General features: G+C 43.7%; 1 protein-coding gene across 10 annotated transcripts in view; it reads left to right on the top strand.

The window, feature by feature from the left end:
• Positions 1-20,720, top strand: part of ncam1b (neural cell adhesion molecule 1b) — a 364,821-nt gene that overhangs the window by 333,490 nt on the left and 10,611 nt on the right. For 4 of the 10 annotated variants that reach the window (XM_061878066.1, XM_061878064.1, XM_061878065.1 and 1 more), the window contains 4 exons: positions 4,204-4,384; positions 10,920-11,118; positions 14,912-15,028; positions 18,024-18,977. In XM_061878066.1, the coding sequence (XP_061734050.1) occupies positions 4,204-4,384; positions 10,920-11,118; positions 14,912-15,028; positions 18,024-18,977 (1,451 nt within the window). Of the gene's footprint in view, positions 1-4,203; positions 4,385-6,584; positions 6,927-10,919; positions 11,119-14,911; positions 15,033-18,023; positions 19,022-20,720 lie in introns of those variants that run through there. The other 6 variants (XM_061878072.1, XM_061878071.1, XM_061878067.1 and 3 more) reach the window with 5 other exon arrangements.

The following is a 20,720-nucleotide window of genomic DNA, read 5'->3' as shown; positions in this document are numbered from 1 at the left end:
GCAAATTAAACAATTAAAAAAACAAATAACGGTTTGAACCGGTCCAGGTTATCGGGGACTGTTATTACTGACGGACAGGTGTCGCGGTGTGACCGCAGCCAGGCACGGAAGAAAACCCTCGTCTCCATGGCAACGTCTCTGTTTCACTCATTTGCCGCTTTTCCACTAATGCAGGGGTAGGCAACCCAGAACGTTGAAAGAGCCATTTTGGAGCTAAATACCTAACATGTAGTGTTCATCGTGTGAGGCAATGCAAATTAAACAATAAAAAAAAACAAATAACGGTTTGAATCGGTCCAAGTTATCGGGGACTGTTATTACTGACGGACAGGTGTCGCGGTGTGACGTAAGAAACCCCTCGTCTCCATGGCAACGTCTCTGTTTCACTCATTTGCCGCTTTTCCACTAATGCAGGGGTAGGCAACCCAGAACGTTGAAAGAGCCATTTTGGAGCTAAATACCTAACATGTAGTGTTCATCGTGTGAGGCAATGCAAATTAAACAATAAAAAAAACAAATAACGGTTTGAATCGGTCCAGGTTATCGGGGACTGTTATTACTGACGGACTGGTGTCGCGGTTTGACTGCAGCCAGGCACGTAAGAAAACCCTCGTCTCCATGGCAACGTCTCTGTTTCACTCATTTGCCGCTTTTCCACTAATGCAGGGGTAGGCAACCCAGAACGTTGAAAGAGCCATTTTGGAGCTAAATACCTAACATGTAGTGTTCATCGTGTGAGGCAATGCAAATTAAACAATAAAAAAACAAATAACGGTTTGACGCGGTCCAGGTTATCGGGGACTGTTATTACTGACGGGCAGGTGTCGCGGTATGACTGCAGCCAGGCATGTAAGAAAACACTCGTCTCCATGGCAACATCTCTGTTTCACTCATTTGCCGCTTTTCCACTAATGCAGGGGTAGGCAACCCAGAACGTTGAAAGAGCCATTTTGGAGCTAAATACCTAACATGTAGTGTTCATCGCGTGACGCAATGCAAATTAAACAATAAAAAAAACAAATAATGGTTTGACTCGGTCCAGGTTATCGGGGACTGTTATTACTGACGGACAGGTGTAGCGGTGTGACGTAAGAAAACCCTCGTCTCCATGGCAACGTCTCTGTTTCACTCATTTGCCGCTTTTCCACTAATGCAGGGGTAGGCAACCCAGAACGTTGAAAGAGCCATTTTGGAGCTAAATACCTAACATGTAGTGTTCATCGTGTGACGCAATGCAAATTAAACAATAAAAAAACAAATTACGGTTTGAATCGGTCCAGGTTATCGGGGACTGTTATTACTGACGGACAGGTGTCGCGGTGTGACCGCAGCCAGGCACGTAAGAAAACCCTCGTCTCCATGGCAACGTCTCTGTTTCACTCATTTGCCGCTTTTCCACTAATGCAGGGGTAGGCAACCCAGAATGTTGAAAGAGCCATTTTGGAGCTAAATAACTAACATGTAGTGTTCATCGTGTGAGGCAATGCAAATTAAACAATAAAAAAAACAAATAACGGTTTGAATCGGTCCAGGTTATCGGGGACTGTTATTACTGACGGACAGGTGTCGCGGTGTGACCGCAGCCAGGCACGTAAGAAACCCCTCGTCTCCATGGCAACGTCTCTGTTTCACTCATTTGCCGCTTTTCCACTAATGCGGGGGTAGGCAACCCAGAACGTTGAAAGAGCCATTTTGGAGCTAAATAACTAACATGTAGTGTTCATCGTGTGAGGCAATGCAAATTAAACAATAAAAAAAAACAAATAACGGTTTGAATCGGTCCAGGTTATCGAGGACTGTTATTACTGACGGACAGGTGTCGCGGTGTGACTGCAGCCAGGCACGTAAGAAAACCCTCGTCTCCATGGCAACGTCTCTGTTTCACTCATTTGCCGCTTTTCCACTAATGCAAGGGTAGGCAACCCAGAACGTTGAAAGAGCCATTTTGGAGCTAAATACCTAACATGTAGTGTTCATCGTGTGAGGCAATGCAAATTAAACAATAAAAAAACAAATAACGGTTTGACGCGGTCCAGGTTATCGGGGACTGTTATTACTGACGGGCAGGTGTCGCGGTATGACTGCAGCCAGGCACGTAAGAAAACCCTCGTCTCCATGGCAACATCTCTGTTTCACTCATTTGCCGCTTTTCCACTAATGCAGGGGTAGGCAACCCAGAACGTTGAAAGAGCCATTTTGGAGCTAAATACCTAACATGTAGTGTTCATCGCGTGACGCAATGCAAATTAAACAATAAAAAAAACAAATAATGGTTTGACTCGGTCCAGGTTATCGGGGACTGTTATTACTGACGGACAGGTGTCGCGGTGTGACGTAAGAAAACCCTCGTCTCCATGGCAACGTCTCTGTTTCACTCATTTGCCGCTTTTCCACTAATGCGGGGGTAGGCAACCCAGAACGTTGAAAGAGCCATTTTGGAGCTAAATAACTAACATGTAGTGATCATTGTGTGAGGCAATGCAAATTAAACAGTAAAAAAAAACAAATAACGGTTTGAATCGGTCCAGGTTATCGGGGACTGTTATTACTGACGGACAGGTGTCGCGGTGTGACCGCAGCCAGGCACGTAAGAAAACCCTCGTCTCCATGGCAACATCTCTGTTTCACTCATTTGCCGCTTTTCCACTAATGCGGGGGTAGGCAACCCAGAACGTTGAAAGAGCCATTTTGGAGCTAAATACCTAACATGTAGTGTTCATCGTGTGAGGCAATGCAAATTAAACAATAAAAAAAACAAATAACGGTTTGAATCGGTCCAGGTTATCGGGGACTGTTATTACTGACGGACAGGTGTCGCGTTGTGACTGCAGCCAGGCACGTAAGAAAACCCTCGTCTCCATGGCGACGTCTCTGTTTCACTCATTTGCCACTTTTCCACTAATGCAGGGGTAGGCAACCCAGAACGTTGAAAGAGCCATTTTGGAGCTAAATAATAACTAACATGTAGTGTTCATCGTGTGAGGCAATGCAAATTAAACAATTAAAAAAACAAATAACGGTTTGAACCGGTCCAGGTTATCGGGGACTGTTATTACTGACGGACAGGTGTCGCGGTGTGACCGCAGCCAGGCACGGAAGAAAACCCTCGTCTCCATGGCAACGTCTCTGTTTCACTCATTTGCCGCTTTTCCACTAATGCAGGGGTAGGCAACCCAGAACGTTGAAAGAGCTATTTTGGAGCTAAATACCTAACATGTAGTGTTCATCGTGTGAGGCAATGCAAATTAAACAATAAAAAAAAACAAATAACGGTTTGAATCGGTCCAAGTTATCGGGGACTGTTATTACTGACGGACAGGTGTCGCGGTGTGACGTAAGAAACCCCTCGTCTCCATGGCAACGTCTCTGTTTCACTCATTTGCCGCTTTTCCACTAATGCAGGGGTAGGCAACCCAGAACGTTGAAAGAGCCATTTTGGAGCTAAATACCTAACATGTAGTGTTCATCGTGTGAGGCAATGCAAATTAAACAATAAAAAAAACAAATAACGGTTTGAATCGGTCCAGGTTATCGGGGACTGTTATTACTGACGGACTGGTGTCGCGGTTTGACTGCAGCCAGGCACGTAAGAAAACCCTCGTCTCCATGGCAACGTCTCTGTTTCACTCATTTGCCGCTTTTCCACTAATGCAGGGGTAGGCAACCCAGAACGTTGAAAGAGCCATTTTGGAGCCAAATAACTAACATGTAGTGTTCATCGTGTGAGGCAATGCAAATTAAACAATAAAAAAAAACAAATAACGGTTTGAATCGGTCCAGGTTATCGGGGACTGTTATTACTGACGGACAGGTGTCGCGGTGTGACTGCAGCCAGGCACGTAAGAAAACCCTCGTCTCCATGGCAACGTCTCTGTTTCACTCATTGGCCGCTTTTCCACTAATGCAGGGGTAGGCAACCCAGAACGTTGAAAGAGCCATTTTGGAGCCAAATAACGCAAGGTGTTACACAATCTATCATTGTGTAACATGGTCCCATCTACACTTCTTAAACTTTACAAAGCATTTCATTCTTTTTTCGGACAAGATCAGGACATAGCTTTAATTTCTAGTTCTGTCTTTTGAGAAAACACGGCGAAATAAAATGCTCGCTAAAACGCGAGGGGGTGCACTGACTTTCGTGAGGCATTGTTCACTATATAGATTTGATTTATTGTTGATTGCATGCCTCTTTTTGCGCCTTAGATTCAGTCCACGCAGTGGAAACAAGAAATCCGGATGCCCGACGACAGCGACTACGTGATTCTAAGGGGACTGGAGTGGGACACGGACTACGACGTCAGCGTGGTGGCGGAGAACCAGAAGGGCAAGTCGCTGCCAGCCAGCATGGCCGTCAAGACGTCCACTCAGCCGGCCGTCATCCCAGGTACGTAACCCCCCAGACCCCGCGCCCTGCTTCTCACGCTGCAACTAATGAACACCAGGAAGAATTGAGGAGCTCCAACTCAAAAGCTCACTGCGTCACATTCTATTTTCTAGCTGTGAAAGTTAAATGACAACTCAATGAATTTACAACAGGGCTTGACTGGACATTGTTGAGCTGAAAATTCTTTTCCTGGCTGACTTCACGGTCTCGCTCAATGAACTCGAGTCGGCGCCTGCAAAAAAAACGGGCCGGGCAACTTTTATCTACAGAAGCAGAAATATTTCCCTCAGAAGCATTGTCATTTTCCTCAAACGTTTGAATAAGCCAAGTGTGCAACTACTTCTGCACAGCTGACTAACCTTAAGGCGGGACTTCTATGCCACCGTGTCATCTCACTTTTACAAACCCTGTTTCCATATGAGTTGGGAAATTGTGTTAGATGTAAATATAAACGGAATACAATGATTTGCAAATCCTTTTCAACCCATATTCAGTTGAATGCACTACAAAGACAACATATTTGAGAGAGATGTGTACTATGGCTATGAGTTGTTGTTGTTTTTTTCCCTTGACCTCAGTCTGGACCCCCTCTCCAGGGACCCAGGCTTAGACCCATTTTTTAAATTGTATTTTATTGTATTTGAATCTTCTATTTGATGTTCAAACTCATAAACTTTATTTTTTTTTTGCAAATAATAATTAACTTAGAATTTCATGGCTGCAACACGTGCCAAAGTAGTTGGGAAAGGGCATGTTCACCACTGTGTTACATCACCTTTTCTTTTAACAACACTCAAACGTTTGGGAACTGAGGAAACTAATTGTTGAAGCTTTGAAAGTGGAATTCTTTCCAATTCTTGTTTTATGTAGAGCTTCAGTCGTTCAACAGTCCATGGGACATAGGTCTGGACTGCAGGAAAGTACCTGCACTCTTTTTTTACAAAGCCACGCTGTTGTAACACGTGCTGAATGATGCTTGGCATTGTCTTTCTGAAATAAGCAGGGGCGTCCATGAAAAAGACGGCGCTTAAATAGCACCATATGTTCTTCCAAAACCTGTATGTACCTTTCAGCATTAATGGTGCCTTCACAAATGTGTAAGTTACCCATGCCTTGGGCACTAATGCACCCCCATACCATCACAAATACTGGCTTTTGAACTTTGCGTCAATAACAGTCTGGATGGTTCGCTCTCCCTTTGTTTTGGAGGACACGATGTCCAATATTTCCAAAAACAATTTGAAATGTGGACTTGTCAGACCACAGAACACTTTTCTACTTTGCATCAGTCCATCTTAGATGATCTCGGGCCCAGAGAAGCCGGTGGCGTTTCTGGATGTTGTTGATAAATGGCTTTCGCTTTGCATAGTAGAGCTTTAACTTGCACTTACAGATGTAGCGACCAACTGTATTTAGTGACAGTGGTTTTCTGAAGTGTTCCTGAGCCCGTGTGGTGATATCCTTTAGAGATTGATGTCGGTTTTTGATACAGTGCCTTCTGAGGGATCGAAAGTCTCGGTCATTCAATGTTGGTTTCCGGCCATGTCTCCAGATTCTCTGAACCTTTTGATGATATTATGGACCGTAGATGTTGAAATCCCTAAATTTCTTGCAATTGCACTTTGAGAAACGTTGTTCTTAAACTGTTTGACTATTTGCTCACGCAGTTGTGGACAAAGGGGTGTACCTCGCCCCATCCTTTCTTGTGAAAGACCGAGCATTTTTCGGGAAGCTGTTTTTATACCCAAGCCTGTGGGATGTTCCAAATAAGTGTTTGATGAGCATTCCTCAACTTTATTATTTGTTTATCAGTTTGAACATCAAATATGTTGTCTTTGTAGCACATTCAACTGAATATGGGTTGAAAATGATTTGCAAATCATTGTATTCCGTTTATATTTACATCTAACAGAATTTCCCAACTCATATGGAAACAGGGTTCGAAGTACCTAACTCAGCTTCTCATTTCAAGCATTCAAACACCTTCACCCCCATTGTGCTTTCTCTTCAATACGTTGTTTTCTCTTTTTTTGGAATTTCACCTTTTGTGTTTTCAGGCGACATATTTTCACTTCTCTCTTCTTGTTTTCTCCCATCCCTTTCTCTTTCCCCCCCTCTTTTTTTCCCCCCTCCCCTCCAACGTTCCCGTGCTGTGGCCCCGGTTCTGGACATTGTGTGTCGGGCGTTGTGCCGCATGCAGCCACTCAGGGCTGTTCACCCATGACGTGCTGTGCGGCATCACTCATACTGTCTGCCATCACTGCATTCCTGCTCTCATAGTGCGCTAACGGGAGTCTGCCACTCCTTCACTTCTTTAAAAGCAGACATGACACATGACAAAAGAGCAATGAACAGCTTTTTTTTTTTTGCAACAGAACTGAACCAAAAGCAGTGGAATAAACCCCCAGTACCAAGTCTCACAGACTGAGAGTGCGGCGTTTCAGCACATATATGCAGCGTCAAACTACAGTCTGGTCCCATTCTACAGATATACTAACCCTGTTTCCATATGAGTTGGGAAATTGTGTTAGATGTAAATATAAACAGAATACAATGATTTGCAAATCATTTTCAACCCATATTCAGTTGAATATGCTACAAAGACAACATATGTCATGTTAAAACTAATAAACATTTTTTTGGTGCAAATAATCATTAACTTTAGAATTTGATGCCAGCAACACTTGACAAAGAAGTTGGGAAAGGTGGCAATAAATACTGATAAAGTTGAGGAATGCTCATCAAACACTTATTTGGAACATCCCACAGGCTTGGGTATAAAAACAGCTTTCTTAAAAATGCTCAGTCTTTCACAAGAAAGGATGGGGCGAGGTACACCCCTTTGTCCACAACTGCGTGAGCAAATAGTCAAACAGTTTAAGAACAACGTTTCTCAAAGTGCAATTGCAAGAAATTTAGGGGTTTCAACATCTACGGGCCATATCATCATCAAAAGGTTTAGAGTATGTGGAGAAATCACTCCACGTAAGCGGCATGGCTGGAAACCAACATTGAATGACCGTGACCTTCGATCCCTCAGACGGCACTGTGTCAAAAACCGACATCAATCTCTAAAGGATATCACCACATGGGCTCAGGAACACTTCAGAAAACCACTGTCACTAAATACAGTTTGTCGCTACATCTGTAAGTGCAAGTTAAAGCTTTACTATGCAGAGCGAAAGCCATTTATCAACAACATCCAGAAACGCCGCCGGCTTCTCTGGGCCTGATATCATCTAAGATGGACTGATGCTAAGTGGAAAAGTGTTCTGTGGTCTGACGAGTCCACATTTCAAATTGTGTTTGTAAATATTCGACATCGTGTCTTAAAGGGGGAGCGAACCATCCAGACTGTTTCTCAAAGTGCAATTGCAAGAAATTTAGGGATTTCAACATCAAGAACACTTCAGAAAACCACTGTCACTAAATACAGTTTGTCGCTACATGTGTAAGTGCAAGTTAAAGCTTTACTATGCAAAGCGAAAGCCATTTATCAACAACTTCCAGGAACGCCGCCGGCTTCTCTGGGCCTGATATCATCTAAGATGGACTGATGCTAAGTGGAAAAGTGTTCTGTGGTCTGACGAGTCCACATTTCAAATTGTGTTTGGAAATATTCGACATCGTGTCTTAAAGGGGGAGCAAACCATCCAGACTGTTCCTCAAAGTGCAATTGCAAGAAATTTAAGGATTTCAACATCTACGGTCAATAATATCATCAAAAGGCTTAGAGAATGTGGAGAAATCACTCCACGTAAGCGGCATGGCCGGAAACCAACATTGAATGACTTTGACCTTTAATCCCTCAGACGGCACTGTATCAAAAACCGACATCAATCTCTCAATGATATCACCACATGGGCTCAGGAACACTTAAGGAAACCACTGTCAGTAACTACAGTTTGTCGCTACATCTGTTAGTGCAAGTTAAAGCTGTACTATGCACAGCAAAAGCCAATTATCAACCACATCCAGAAATGTCGCCGGCTTCTCGGGGCCTGATATCATCTAAGATGGACTGATGCTAGGTGGAAAAGTGTTCTGTGGTCTGACGAGTCCACATTTCAAATTGTGTTTGGAAATATTCGACATTGTGTCTTAAAGGGGGAGCGAACCATCCAGACTGTTTCTCAAAGTGCAATAAATTAAGGGATTTCAACATCTACGGTCAATAATATAATCAAAAGGTTTAGAGAATGTGGAGAAATCACTTAACATAAGCGGCATTGCCGGAAACCAACATTGAATGACCGTGACCTTCGATCCCTCAGATGGCACTGTATCAAAAACCGACATCAATCTCTAAAGGATATCACCACATGAGCTCAAGAACACTTCAGGAAACCATTGTCACTAAATACAAATTGATGCTGAAAGGTACATACAGGTTTTGGAACAACATATGCTGCAATCTAAGTGCCGTCCTTTTCATGGACGCCCCTGATTATTTCAGCCAAACAATGCCAAGCCACATTCAGCACGTGTTACAACAGCTTGGCTTCATAAAAAACAAGTGCGGGTACTTTCCTGGCCTGCCTGCAGTCCCGACCTGTCTCCCATGGAAAATGTGTGGCGCATTATGAAGCGTAAAATACGACAGCGTAGACCCCGGACTGTTGAACGACTGAAGCTCTACATCAGTGTTAATTCTGTTGATGAAAAATTTTCGTCATAGTTTGTTTTTTTCTGACTAAAACGAGAATAACTACATAAATAATAATTTACGTGGACTAAGACGATGACGAGGTGTATTGACATATTCGTCAACGAATAAAAACGAGACGAAAATGTCCGCCAGAGACGAGATCCAATCGGAACTCATTTCGTTAGGAAGAGGCGGGAGGAGTTGGGAAGAGAACCAATCAGAGCGAGGTGGTAAGGAAGTTACGTAAACGTAGTTTGCGTTTAAGACTGCAGAAGACAACATGTCAACCCCGGGGAGGAAGAGGAGAGAGGACATATGGGGAAATGTTATATTTGACGTCAGAGATAACAAGACGCAGTGTAAGAAATGCAGCGCGAGGATTACGGGGAAAAACACAACAAACTTGAAGCGACATTTACAGTCCAATCACCCCGAAATCCACACACAGGTAAGCATTTTCCACAACATACAACTCACTCGACGTTATCCCGTTTATTACACGGCTTACTCCTGAAATACCAAATTTGAGACATGATTTTCATCAAAATACGACTTGTATCGGTGATTTTTCCGCTGTTTTGCTTTGACTTTCAGAAATTGAAGGGAAAGTTTACACATCACCCTTTAGTCGACTACATCTACTGTAGTTTCCGTCGACTATAATCTTATGATATTTCGTCAACGGAAACTAAAACAATTTAAATAACTAAATTATGACTAAAACTAAATTACATTTTAGTCAAAAGACTATGACTAGGGACGGCGTGGCGCAGTGGGAGAGTGGCCGTGCGCAACCCGAGGGTCCCTGGTTCAAATCCCACCTAGTACCAACCTCGTCACGTCCGTTGTGTCCTGAGCAAGACACTTCACCCTTGCTCCTGATGGGTGCTGGTTGGCACCTTGCATGGCAGCTCCCTCCATCAGTGTGTGAATGTGTGTGTGAATGGGTAAATGTGGAAGTAGTGTCAAAGCGCTTTGAGTACCTTGAAGGTAGAAAAGCGCTATACAAGTACAACCCGTTTATCATTTATGACTAAAACTAAATCAAATGTTGCTGTCAAAATTAACACTGCTCTACTTTAAACAAGAATGGGAAAGAATTCCACTTTCAAAGCTTCAACAATTAGTTTCCTCAGTTCCCAAACGTTTATTGAGTGTTGTAAAAAGAAAAGGTGATGTAACACAGTGGTGAACATGCCCTTTCCCAACTACTTTGGCACGTGTTGCAGCCATGAAATTCTAAGTTAATTATTACTTGCAAAAAAATAAAGTTTATCAGTTTGAACATTAAATATCTTGTCTTTGTAGCATATTCAACTGAATATGGGTTGAAAATGATTTGCAAATCATTGTATTCTGTTTATATTTACATCTAACACAATTTCCCAACTCATATAGAAACGAGGTTTGTAGGTATTTTTTATGCTTTATTGTGTACTGAAGTGTGTATATTATTATTATTACATAAAGACCAACACTACCTAACTTTTATGTCACAAGTATTAACAGAAAAGATGATAATTGCACCGGAATAGTTTGCATACTTTCTGCAACTTCTTTTTTTACTATCAATTTTTCATGCATGTCAAATGTTTTTTTTACCATTCTAATTGACGTGTGCTTTTTCCACCGAGCTGCACATTCTGTCTGATCATACATAATAAGTGTCATTTATCTAGAGACAATACTTTACATATCGTAAGTTTGGGCTTTCTCTGACATCTAATGCCAAATAAATAGCCAGGTGTGGTAAGCAGTCGTGCATTCATCCTTTCACTTAGACGCCGAGAGAAGGTGAGTGGTTTCATTATTTTGCCGAGCTGTTTGTAGCCGTAGTCCTGTTTGAGTCGGCGGTTCGCGGACTAAGCTGTGATGTGTCTGTGGCAGACTTGGACGAGGACGCCAGGTTTCCGGCGGGCATCATGCTGTGGGCGGGCATCCTGGTGGTGGCGTTTGTGCTCCTGCTCCTGGCCGTGGACGTGACCTGCTACTTTGTCAACAAATGCGGCCTCATCATGTGTCTGTGTGGCAAGTCCGGCTCCGGGGCCAAAGGCAAAGACTTGGAGGAGGGAAAGGCCGCCTTCATGTAAGGAATTAACGAATGCAATCAAATCTGCTTTAAAAGGGTCACGTGAAGGCCAGTCGATGCACTTTTTCTCGCATGTGTAAGGGACAAGCGGTAGGAAATGGATGGATGGATGGGAGAACTGCATTATTGTTGGGCGTGTAGCAAGCAAGGCAGTATAACTCTCCTATCTGAAACTTTACTGATACATTTTCTATTTTGTCTTAATGTAGCAATTCAAAGCAGGAAGTGGGACATGACTTTATTTGTTTATGTTTACAACTCATGCTTTAAAGGGGAACATTATCAGCAGACCTATGTAAGCGTCAATATATACCTTGATGGTGCAGAAAAAAGACCATTTCCGAACTCTAAATGGGTGAATTTTGGCGGATTAAACGCCATTCTGTTTATCGCACTGGAGGCGATGACGTCAGAATGTGACGTCGCCGAGGTAACACACCCGCCATTTTCATTTTCAACACATTACAAACACCGGGTCTCAGCTCTGTTATTTTCCGTTTTTTTGACTATTTTTTGGAACCTTGGAGACATCATGCCTCGACGGTGTGTTGTCGGAGGGTGTAACAACACTAACAGGGAGGGATTCAAGTTGCACCACTGGCCCAAAGATGCCAAAGTGTCAAGAAATCTGCCGCCAGACCCCCATTGAATGTACCGGAGTGTCTCCACATTTTACCGGCGATGCTAAGACAGACATGGCACAGAGATGTATGGATAACCTGCAGATGCATTTGCAACGATAGTCAACGAAATCACAAAGGTGAGATTTCTTGATGTTGACTGCCAGCTAATCGATGCTAACATGCTACGCTAATCGATGCTAACATGCTATTTACCGGTGGTGCTAAAGCAGACATGGCACAGAGATGTATGGATAACCTGCAGGTGCATTTGCAACTATATTACGTTTCCTCCCACCCACATTTAATGCGAAAAAAACACTTACCAATCAACGGATTTAAGTTGCTCCAGTGTCAAAAGATGCGAAAGTCCTGATCGTTTGGTCCGCACATTTTACCGGCGATGCTAACGCAGCTATTCGGCCATGCTATGGCTGTGAATAGCGTCAATAGCTATTCGCTCAATAGCTTCAGTTTCTTCTTCAATACTTTCATACTCCAACCATCTCTTTCAGTACATGCGTGATCTGTTGAATCGCTTACGCCAGCGTTAAGTTGGGACGGCGTGGCACAGTGGTAGAGTGGCCGTGCGCAACCCGAGGGTCGCTGGTTCAATCCCCACCTAGTACCAACCTCGTCACGTCCGTTGTGTCCTTGAGCAAGACACTTCACCCTTGCTCCTGATGGGTGCTGGTTGGTGCCTTGCATGGCAGCTCCCTTCATCAGTGTGTGAATGTGTGTGTGAATGGGTAAATGTGGAAGTAGTGTCAAAGCGCTTTGAGTACCTTGAAGGTAGAAAAGCGCTATACAAGTACAACCCATTTATTTATTTAAGTCGCTGAAATCCGAGTTTGAATCCGAGCTAATGTCACTATATCTTGCTGTGGTATTCCCATTGTTTGTTTACATTGGCAGCACTGTGTGACGTCACAGGGAAATGGCCAGTGTCTTCGCAGAGAGCGAAAATAAGGCACTTTAAAGCTTTATTTTGGGGTATTCCAAGACTGGTAAAATTTTGAAAAAAACTTCAAAAAATAAAATAAGCCACTGGGAACTGATTTTTATTGTTTTTAACCCTTTTGAAATTGTGATAATGTTCCCCTTTAAGGCTTACTGAAATGAGATTTTCTTATTTAAATGGGGATAGCAGGTCCATTCTACGTGTCATACTTTATCATTTTGCGATATTGCCATATTTTTGCTGAAAGGATTTAGTAGAGAACATCCACGATAAAGTTCGCAACTTTTGGTCGCTAATAAAAAAGCCTTGCCAGTACCGGAAGTAGCTGACGATGTGCGCGTGACTTCATCGGTGTGAGGGCTCCTCACATCCTCACATTGTTTATAATCATAGCCTCAAGCAGCAAGAGCTATTCAGACCGAGAAAGCGACAATTTCCCTATTAATTTGAGCGAGGATGAAAGATTTGTGGATGAGGAAAGTTAGAGTAAAGCACAAAAAAAACAAGAAAAAGCGACGGCTCCGGGCGGCAGCAGTGTGAGTGTTTCAGATGTAATTAGACACATTTACTAGGATAATTCTGGAAGATCCCTTTTTCTGTTTATTGTTTTAATAGTGGTTTAGTGAGATCGTAAAGTCATAACTCAAAGTCGGATGGCTGCGGTGAACGCCAGTGTCAAGATCACAGCTGCCTTTTTGACAGCTACTGCAGGAGGAGGTCCAGTAATCCACTGATGTCTCCGGTAAGAGCCGACTTAATATCACAATTTTCCAATCCAAAAACTTGCTGGTTGACGTAGAAGAACATGCTCGCTTGACCGCTCTGTGTTAAAGCTTCACAACAAACAAAGAAAAACCGGCTGTGTTTTGGTGCTAAAGACAGCTGCAATCCACCGCTTTCCACCAACAGCATTCTTCTTTGACATCTCCATTATTAATTGGACAAATTGCAAACGATTCAGCAACACGATGTCCAAATTACTGTGTAATTATGCGATGAAAAGAGACGACTTTTAGCCATACGTGGTGCTGGGATAATATGTCCCCTCCAACCAATAACGACGTTTTCAACAAGAAACTCTGGGGGAAATTTAAAATTGCAATTTAGTAAACTAAAAAGGCCGTATTGGCATGTGTTGCAATGTTAATATTTCATCATTGATATATAAACTATCAGACTGCGTGGTGGGTAGTAGTGGCTTTCAGTAGGCCTTTAAATTCATTTTAAAGCTTCTTTTATATCTGCTGTCGCTGACTATGTGACTGTACTGCCCTCAGGTGGACAAACAATAGAATATAATAGAAAGTACTTTACTGATCCCTGGCAGGAAATTCAGCACCACAGTTCTCTCAAAATAAACAAGTATTTTTTACATGTGAATAATAAATACAGTCTATTATACAGCATTTTTTACATCTAAATAATATAAATACAGACTATTATACAGCATTATTCACATGTGAATAATATAAATACAGTCTATTCATACAGCATTATTCACATGTGAATAATATAAATACAGTCTATTATACAGCATTATTCACATGTGAATAATATAAATAGTCTATTATACAGCAATATTCACATGTGAATAATATAAATACAGTCTATTATACAGCATTATTCACATGTGAATAATATGAATAGTCTATTATACAGCAATATTCACATGTGAATAATATAAATACAATCTATTATACAGCATTTTTCACATGTCCATCCATCCATCCATGTTCTACTGCTTATTTGAATAACATACAGTCTATTCTACAGCATTATTCACATGTGAATAATATAAATACTGCTGTTTACGGCAGACGAAAACGTGACTGCTGTTGTTGTGTGTTGTTACCGCGCTGGGAGGACGTTAATGACGTTAATTACAATAAACCCACATAAGAAACCAAGAACTCGCCCTCGATCATTCTACAGTTATAACGTCATTGGGCAGACACGCTGTTTATATTGTGGGAAAGCAGACGTGAAAACAGGCTCACTCGGGTATGCATGGAGCTGGAGGGGGCGTGGCCTCCAGCTCCGCCTGGATTTCAGGAGATTTTTGGGAGAAAATTTGTCCCGGGAGGTTTTTCGGGAGAGGCGCTGAATTTGGGGAGTCTCCCGAAAAATCCGGGAGGGTTGGCAAGTATGGCGACTGTACCACTTTCTCTAAGAGCCTCAAACACCAAACACAACCATGTCTGTCCCGCAGGAAAGATGAGTCCAAAGAGCCCATAGTGGAAGTCAGAACAGAGGAGGAGTGCACAGCCAATCACAACGCAGCAGGACCAACAGAACCAAATGAGACCACGCCCCTGACAGAACCAGAGTGAGTAGAGCTGACAGCCACGATGCCTTTTTTGTCGTTTTTTTTGTTGCTTTCAACAATCTATCAGCAGTTGAACTTTGCACTCCACTTCCAAGAATTTGCTATGAAATTTTTAAGCGAGGCACTTTTTCGGACAAGTTCTGGTTATTCTGGAGTGGAGTCCACTGAGAGTGTGTTGCTTTCTGTTTTGATTCCATATGAGCAGGGAGTACTGCACTTTTGGTTTTGTTTCTTTTGTTTTGAAACTCTGCAGCCTTTTTTTTGTGTGTGATGACATGAAGGTTGAAGCAATACCAGTTAAAGACACAGAAAGGCCTTTGGTCCTCACCAGTGTGGTCATTGGACAACTTAAGCAAGACTTACTTGGCACGGTCGCTGGTACTGTTCAACCCCCGTCTAGGTGGTTCTGCGGGTCGCCGCCTAGTGTTCTGCAGGACTAGTCGGCGCTCTCCATGTTGGTGTGTGTGTGGGGGACTGGGGGGGGGGGGGAGGGGGGGGGGGGGGGGGGGGGGGGGGGGGTAAACCCTTTTAGTCGCTTGTTTTTATTTTTTGGTTCTTGATTTCTGTTGCCTTGTCTATCTTTGGCCAAGTCTACACTAAGTCCTTTAACCCCTTAAATGACCACCGTATTTTAAAATGTATTTCCGTGAGAGCCGTATAATATTTTTAACACTGATTATAATTGTCAGGTTCAAACACTGATGACATCTATTAAACAAGACAAGAAGCAAGGAATTAAACAGAGACAGAATTAAATTTAGCTCAATGAGGAGAAACGTGTAGACCTGTACTCTTGTACAGTGTCTTCCCACGTCCCGACAAGAGAATTCTACGCCTCCTCTTTTTATTTGGACCACCGTATTTTTCAGATTATAAGTCGCATAGGCCGAAAATGCATGATAAAGAAAGAAAAAAAAAAAAATATATATATATATATATATATATATATATATATATATTTATGTCGCACTGGAGTATAAGTCGCATTTTTGGGGGAAATTTATTTCATAAAGCCCAACACCAAGAATAGACATTTGAAAGGCAATTTAAAATAAATAAAGAATAGTAAACAACAGGCTGAATAAGTGTACGTTATATGAGGCATAAATAACAATCTGAGAAGGTTCCTCCTATGTTAACCTAACATATTATGGTAAGAGTCACTTAAATAACTATAAACTATAAAACCTGCTCTAAGTTTACCAAACAACCTACTCACTAAATCCCATGAAATCTTCTTCCTCGATGTCGCTTCTAAACAACTCTGCCAACTCCAAAGGTATGCGCCGCTTCATTTTGTCGTTTTCCGCTGCATATTTCACTACGTCCAGCTTGTAATCTGCAGTACATGACTTCCTTTTCGCTGCCATTTTTGTTCAGCCCTTCTCAGTTTTTATAAGTTACCGCCAACGATGAAATGATCCATTTTAATAGCTGCAGAAGTAGCATCCCATTACCCACAATGCACTTCTGCCATGACCCTCCCCCGGCCGAATTCTTATCGGTTGACGTGTGTGTGACGATTGCTGACATTTTCTTCGTCTCTTCTGCGAATTAGATAAATAATATTGATATTTTACGGTAATTTGTTAATCATTTCACACCTAAGTCGCTAAGAGCTGGAGATTCAAGAAATACACGGCCCGTGTAAAAATTTATCCAAGGAGGGGGACCTTAAACGCTGGTTTAATGTGGCCTAAGCCCCAACTATAAGTCCTAGTTTGGCCGGGGGTGCGACATATGTTCAGATTAAATAAATAAATGGGTTGTACTTGTATCGCGCTTTTCTACCTTCAAGGTACTCAAAGCGCTTTGACACTACTTCCACATTTACCCATTCACACACACATTCACACACTGATGGAGGGAGCTGCCATGCAAGGCGCCAACCAGCACCCATCAGGAGCAAGGGTGAAGTGTCTTGCTCAGGACACAACGGACGTGACGAGGTTGGTACTAGGTGGGATTTGAACCAGGGACCCTCGGGTTCCGCACGGCCACTCTTCCACTGCGCCACACCGCATTTATCTTATTTATCTTATTATTATTTATACATCTCCTTTGAGGCACACATTAAAAGCGTTACTAAAACGGCCTTCTTTCACCTCCGTAATATCGCTAAAATTCGCTCCATTCTATCCACTAAAGACGCTGAGATCATTATCCATGCGTTTGTTACGCCTCGCCTCGATTACTGTAACGTATTATTTTCGGGTCTCCCCATGTCTAGCATTAAAAGATTACAGTTGGTACAAAATGCGGCTGCTAGACTTTTGACAAGAACAAGAAAGTTTGATCACATTACGCCTGTACTGGAACCTTGGAGAGGAGGTAAGCAATGGATGTCGAGCGGGTCTAACATGATACTGTGAAAGTTCAATCCATAATGGATCCAACACAGTCGCGAGAGTCCAGTCCAAAGCGGATCCAACACAGCAGCGAGAGTCCCGTTCACAGCGGAGCCAGCAGGAAACCATCCCAAGCGGAGGCGGATCAGCAGCGCAGAGATGTCCCCAGCCGATACACATGGCATCCATTGCTTACCTCCTCTCCAAGGTTCTCATAGTCATCATTGTCACCGACGTCCCATTGGGTGTGAGTTTTCCTTGCCCTTATGTGGGCCTACCGAGGATGTCGTAGTGGTTTGTGCAGCCCTTTGAGACACTAGTGATGTAGGGCTATATAAGTAAACATTGATTGATTGATTGATTCGAGAACTTGCACACAAAGCAACACTGGAGGTGACTATGAAGTTAGGTCGCGTTGCACCGGCGGTACAGACGGTGGAGGGGGTCTTAAACGGTGGCATTGTTGTGTGTGGACACGGATAAGGTGAGGTGGGATTTCCCCTGGATAACCTTATCCGGCTTAGTGTAAACGGGGCCTTTGAGACCTACTAATCTTCTTGCATGCTGCTTCCCGAGCGCCCCCTTCCTGTGTCACGGTCACCCTGGTGTCTAGTCTGTGTGTCTCTGTTCTCTCCCTGCTCTCTCAGGCTGGCGGCTTTCACTGGTGCTCTGGCACTGGACACGCTCTCCTCCATAGCCACCAACTCCGACACGGCCACTGCCACCAATGACCCCACCCAGGACAGCCCCTCTAGCGAGACCACCACTCTTACATATAGCCTGTCCACCCCGGCCAACGACCCCTCGCCCACGCCCATCTCGGCGCCGGCGCCGAGCCCGGAGATGAGTCCGGCGCCACCGACTCCCCCCGTCTCCAGGTCCGCCGTCGAGGCTAAGATTGCGCCGTTAGTCGAGCAGAGACGAAGCGAGTGGCCGGGGGAGGAGGAGGAGGAGGAGAAGAAGACCGAGCCTCCTCATAGCACCCCGGAATGGACTAAAGCTCAAAAATCTGGCACACCTATACCGCCGAAGCGTAGACACTCTCCTAAACTTGCTGCCCTGAAGGCTAAAGGTAGTCCTCCTGTATCGCCACTGGCTGTGTCACCGTCACCTTTCACTCCAGACAAGAAACCTGCTCCTAGTCCGCCCGTTTCAGCAGAGCAAAGCGGTCCTTACCCTGATCCAAACATGAGCGGGTGTGACCTCGCTGCCTTTGACCAGCCTGTCCATAATGCCGCCCCCACACCGCCTTCAGCCATCCGTAGTGCTCCTAAAGCACCGGATGCTGAAACGTCCTCCCCTCTTCTCGACAATGTCTCCTCTCCCTTGTCCCCCCTGCCTGCCAGTGACCTCCCCGCATCACCGCCAGACATGTACGACTTCCTGGCCCACGACGCAGGCCTCAAAAACGCGGGTTTCGACTTAGAGCTGAGTAACGGGACCGGGCGACCCTCAGAGATTCCCGCCGACCTCATTAGCTTAGAGAGCCCACCCTCTGCCCAATTCCTGCCCAATGGCGACGGAGCGGACCTCCCCCTTTCAGACCCAGTTCTGGATGCGTCAGAGACTTTGGCCAAGACCGGTCCACCTGTCAACGATGAGTACGGCTCCCTCTAGAGGTTTATCTGTGTGTGTGTATGTGTGAGTGAGTAACTTGTGCGTTCATTCATTCACCACCACTTGTTGCCATTGACCACATTAGGTTAGGAAGTAACGACTTAGCGGGGCTGATGCGGACTTTAGACTTCGGTTATTGGGAGGAAGAGGTTCTGTGTGACGAGGGAAGCCAAGCGTTATTCTGACTTGTCCTTGATTGAAACTTGATTGCACAGTACAGTACATATCCCGTACCATTGACCACTAAATGGTAACACCTAAATAAGTCTTTCAACTTATTGAAGTCGGGGTCCACCATACTTGCCAACCTTGAGACCTCCGATTTCGGGAGGTGGGGGCGTGGTTAAAAGGGGAGGAGTATATTTACAGCTAAGTTCATATAAGACTATAAGAAATACTTGACTTTCAGTGAATAAAAGAAATACTTGAATTTCAGTGTTCATTTATGTACACATTTACACACACATAACACTCATCTACTCATTGTTGAGTTAAGGGTTGAATTATCCATCTTTATTTTTCTAACCATATGCATGTTCAGTAGATGGCAGTATTGTCCTGTTTAAGAGTGTCACAACATTGCTGTTTAAGGCAGACGAACTGCTTTACGGTAGACAAAAACGGACTGCTGCTGTTGTATGTTGTTAGTTACCGTGCTGGGAGGACGTTAATGAAACTGCCTAACAATAAACCCACATTAGAAACCAAGAACTCGCCCTCGATCATTCTACAATTATGACGTCATTGGGCAGACACGCTCTTGATATTGTGGGAAAGCGGACGTGAAAACAGGCTGTCGACACGCCCCCTCCAGCTTCGCCTGAATTTCGGGCGATTTTTGGGAGAAAATTTGTCCCGGGAGGTTTTCGGGAGAGGCGCTGAATTTTGGGAGTCTCCTGGAAAATCCGGGAGGGTTGGCAAGTATGGGGACCACGTTAATCAATTCATGGTCTGACGGTGCTTTGAAAAGCAGAACAGTTTTAGTTCAACAAGCCGCGTGGCGATTTGTCCAGGGTGTAGCCCGCTTTCCGCCCGAATGCAGCTGAAATAGGCTCCAGCACCCCTCAACGATCCTGAAAGGGACAAGCGGTAGGAAATGGATGGATGGGAAGCTGTTGTTTTGCTGCATGTGGTATGTCAAAGTGACAATGGCAGAACAGTACAGCAACCAGCCTACGAACTCAGAAGAACACTAGTGGCGGTTGATCTGCCGCCCATCAATTTCGGACAACTTTCGTCGAAAAGTGATCACCATGGCGGGTTAATGCTAATCATGAATGCAGATCTCCTTGGGCTTGAATTATTTATTTTTAGCACCCGGGCTAACAAGATAATTACAGTACACACCTTCTCTTTATTTTCATGACTATTTACATTGTACAAACCCCGTTTCCATATGAGTTGGGAAATGGTGTTAGATGTAAATATAAACAGAATACAATGATTTGCAAATCATTTTCAACCCATATTCAGTTGAATATGCTACAAAGACAACATATTTGATGTTAAAACTGATAAACATTTTTTTTTTGTGCAAATAATCATTAATTTTAGAATTTGATGCCAGCAACACGTGACAAAGACGTTGGGAAAGGTGGCAATAAATACTGATAAAGTTGAGGAATGCTCATCAAACGCTTATTTGGAACATCCCACAGTTGTGCAGGCTAATTGGGAACAGGTGGGTGCCATGATTGGGTATAAAAGCAGCTTCCATGAAATGCTAA

The sequence above is a fragment of the Nerophis ophidion genome, linkage group LG18 (genome assembly GCF_033978795.1).
Source record: "Nerophis ophidion isolate RoL-2023_Sa linkage group LG18, RoL_Noph_v1.0, whole genome shotgun sequence".
NCBI classification, from domain to species: domain Eukaryota; kingdom Metazoa; phylum Chordata; class Actinopteri; order Syngnathiformes; family Syngnathidae; genus Nerophis; species Nerophis ophidion.
This window is presented reverse-complemented; position numbering and strand designations above follow the sequence as displayed.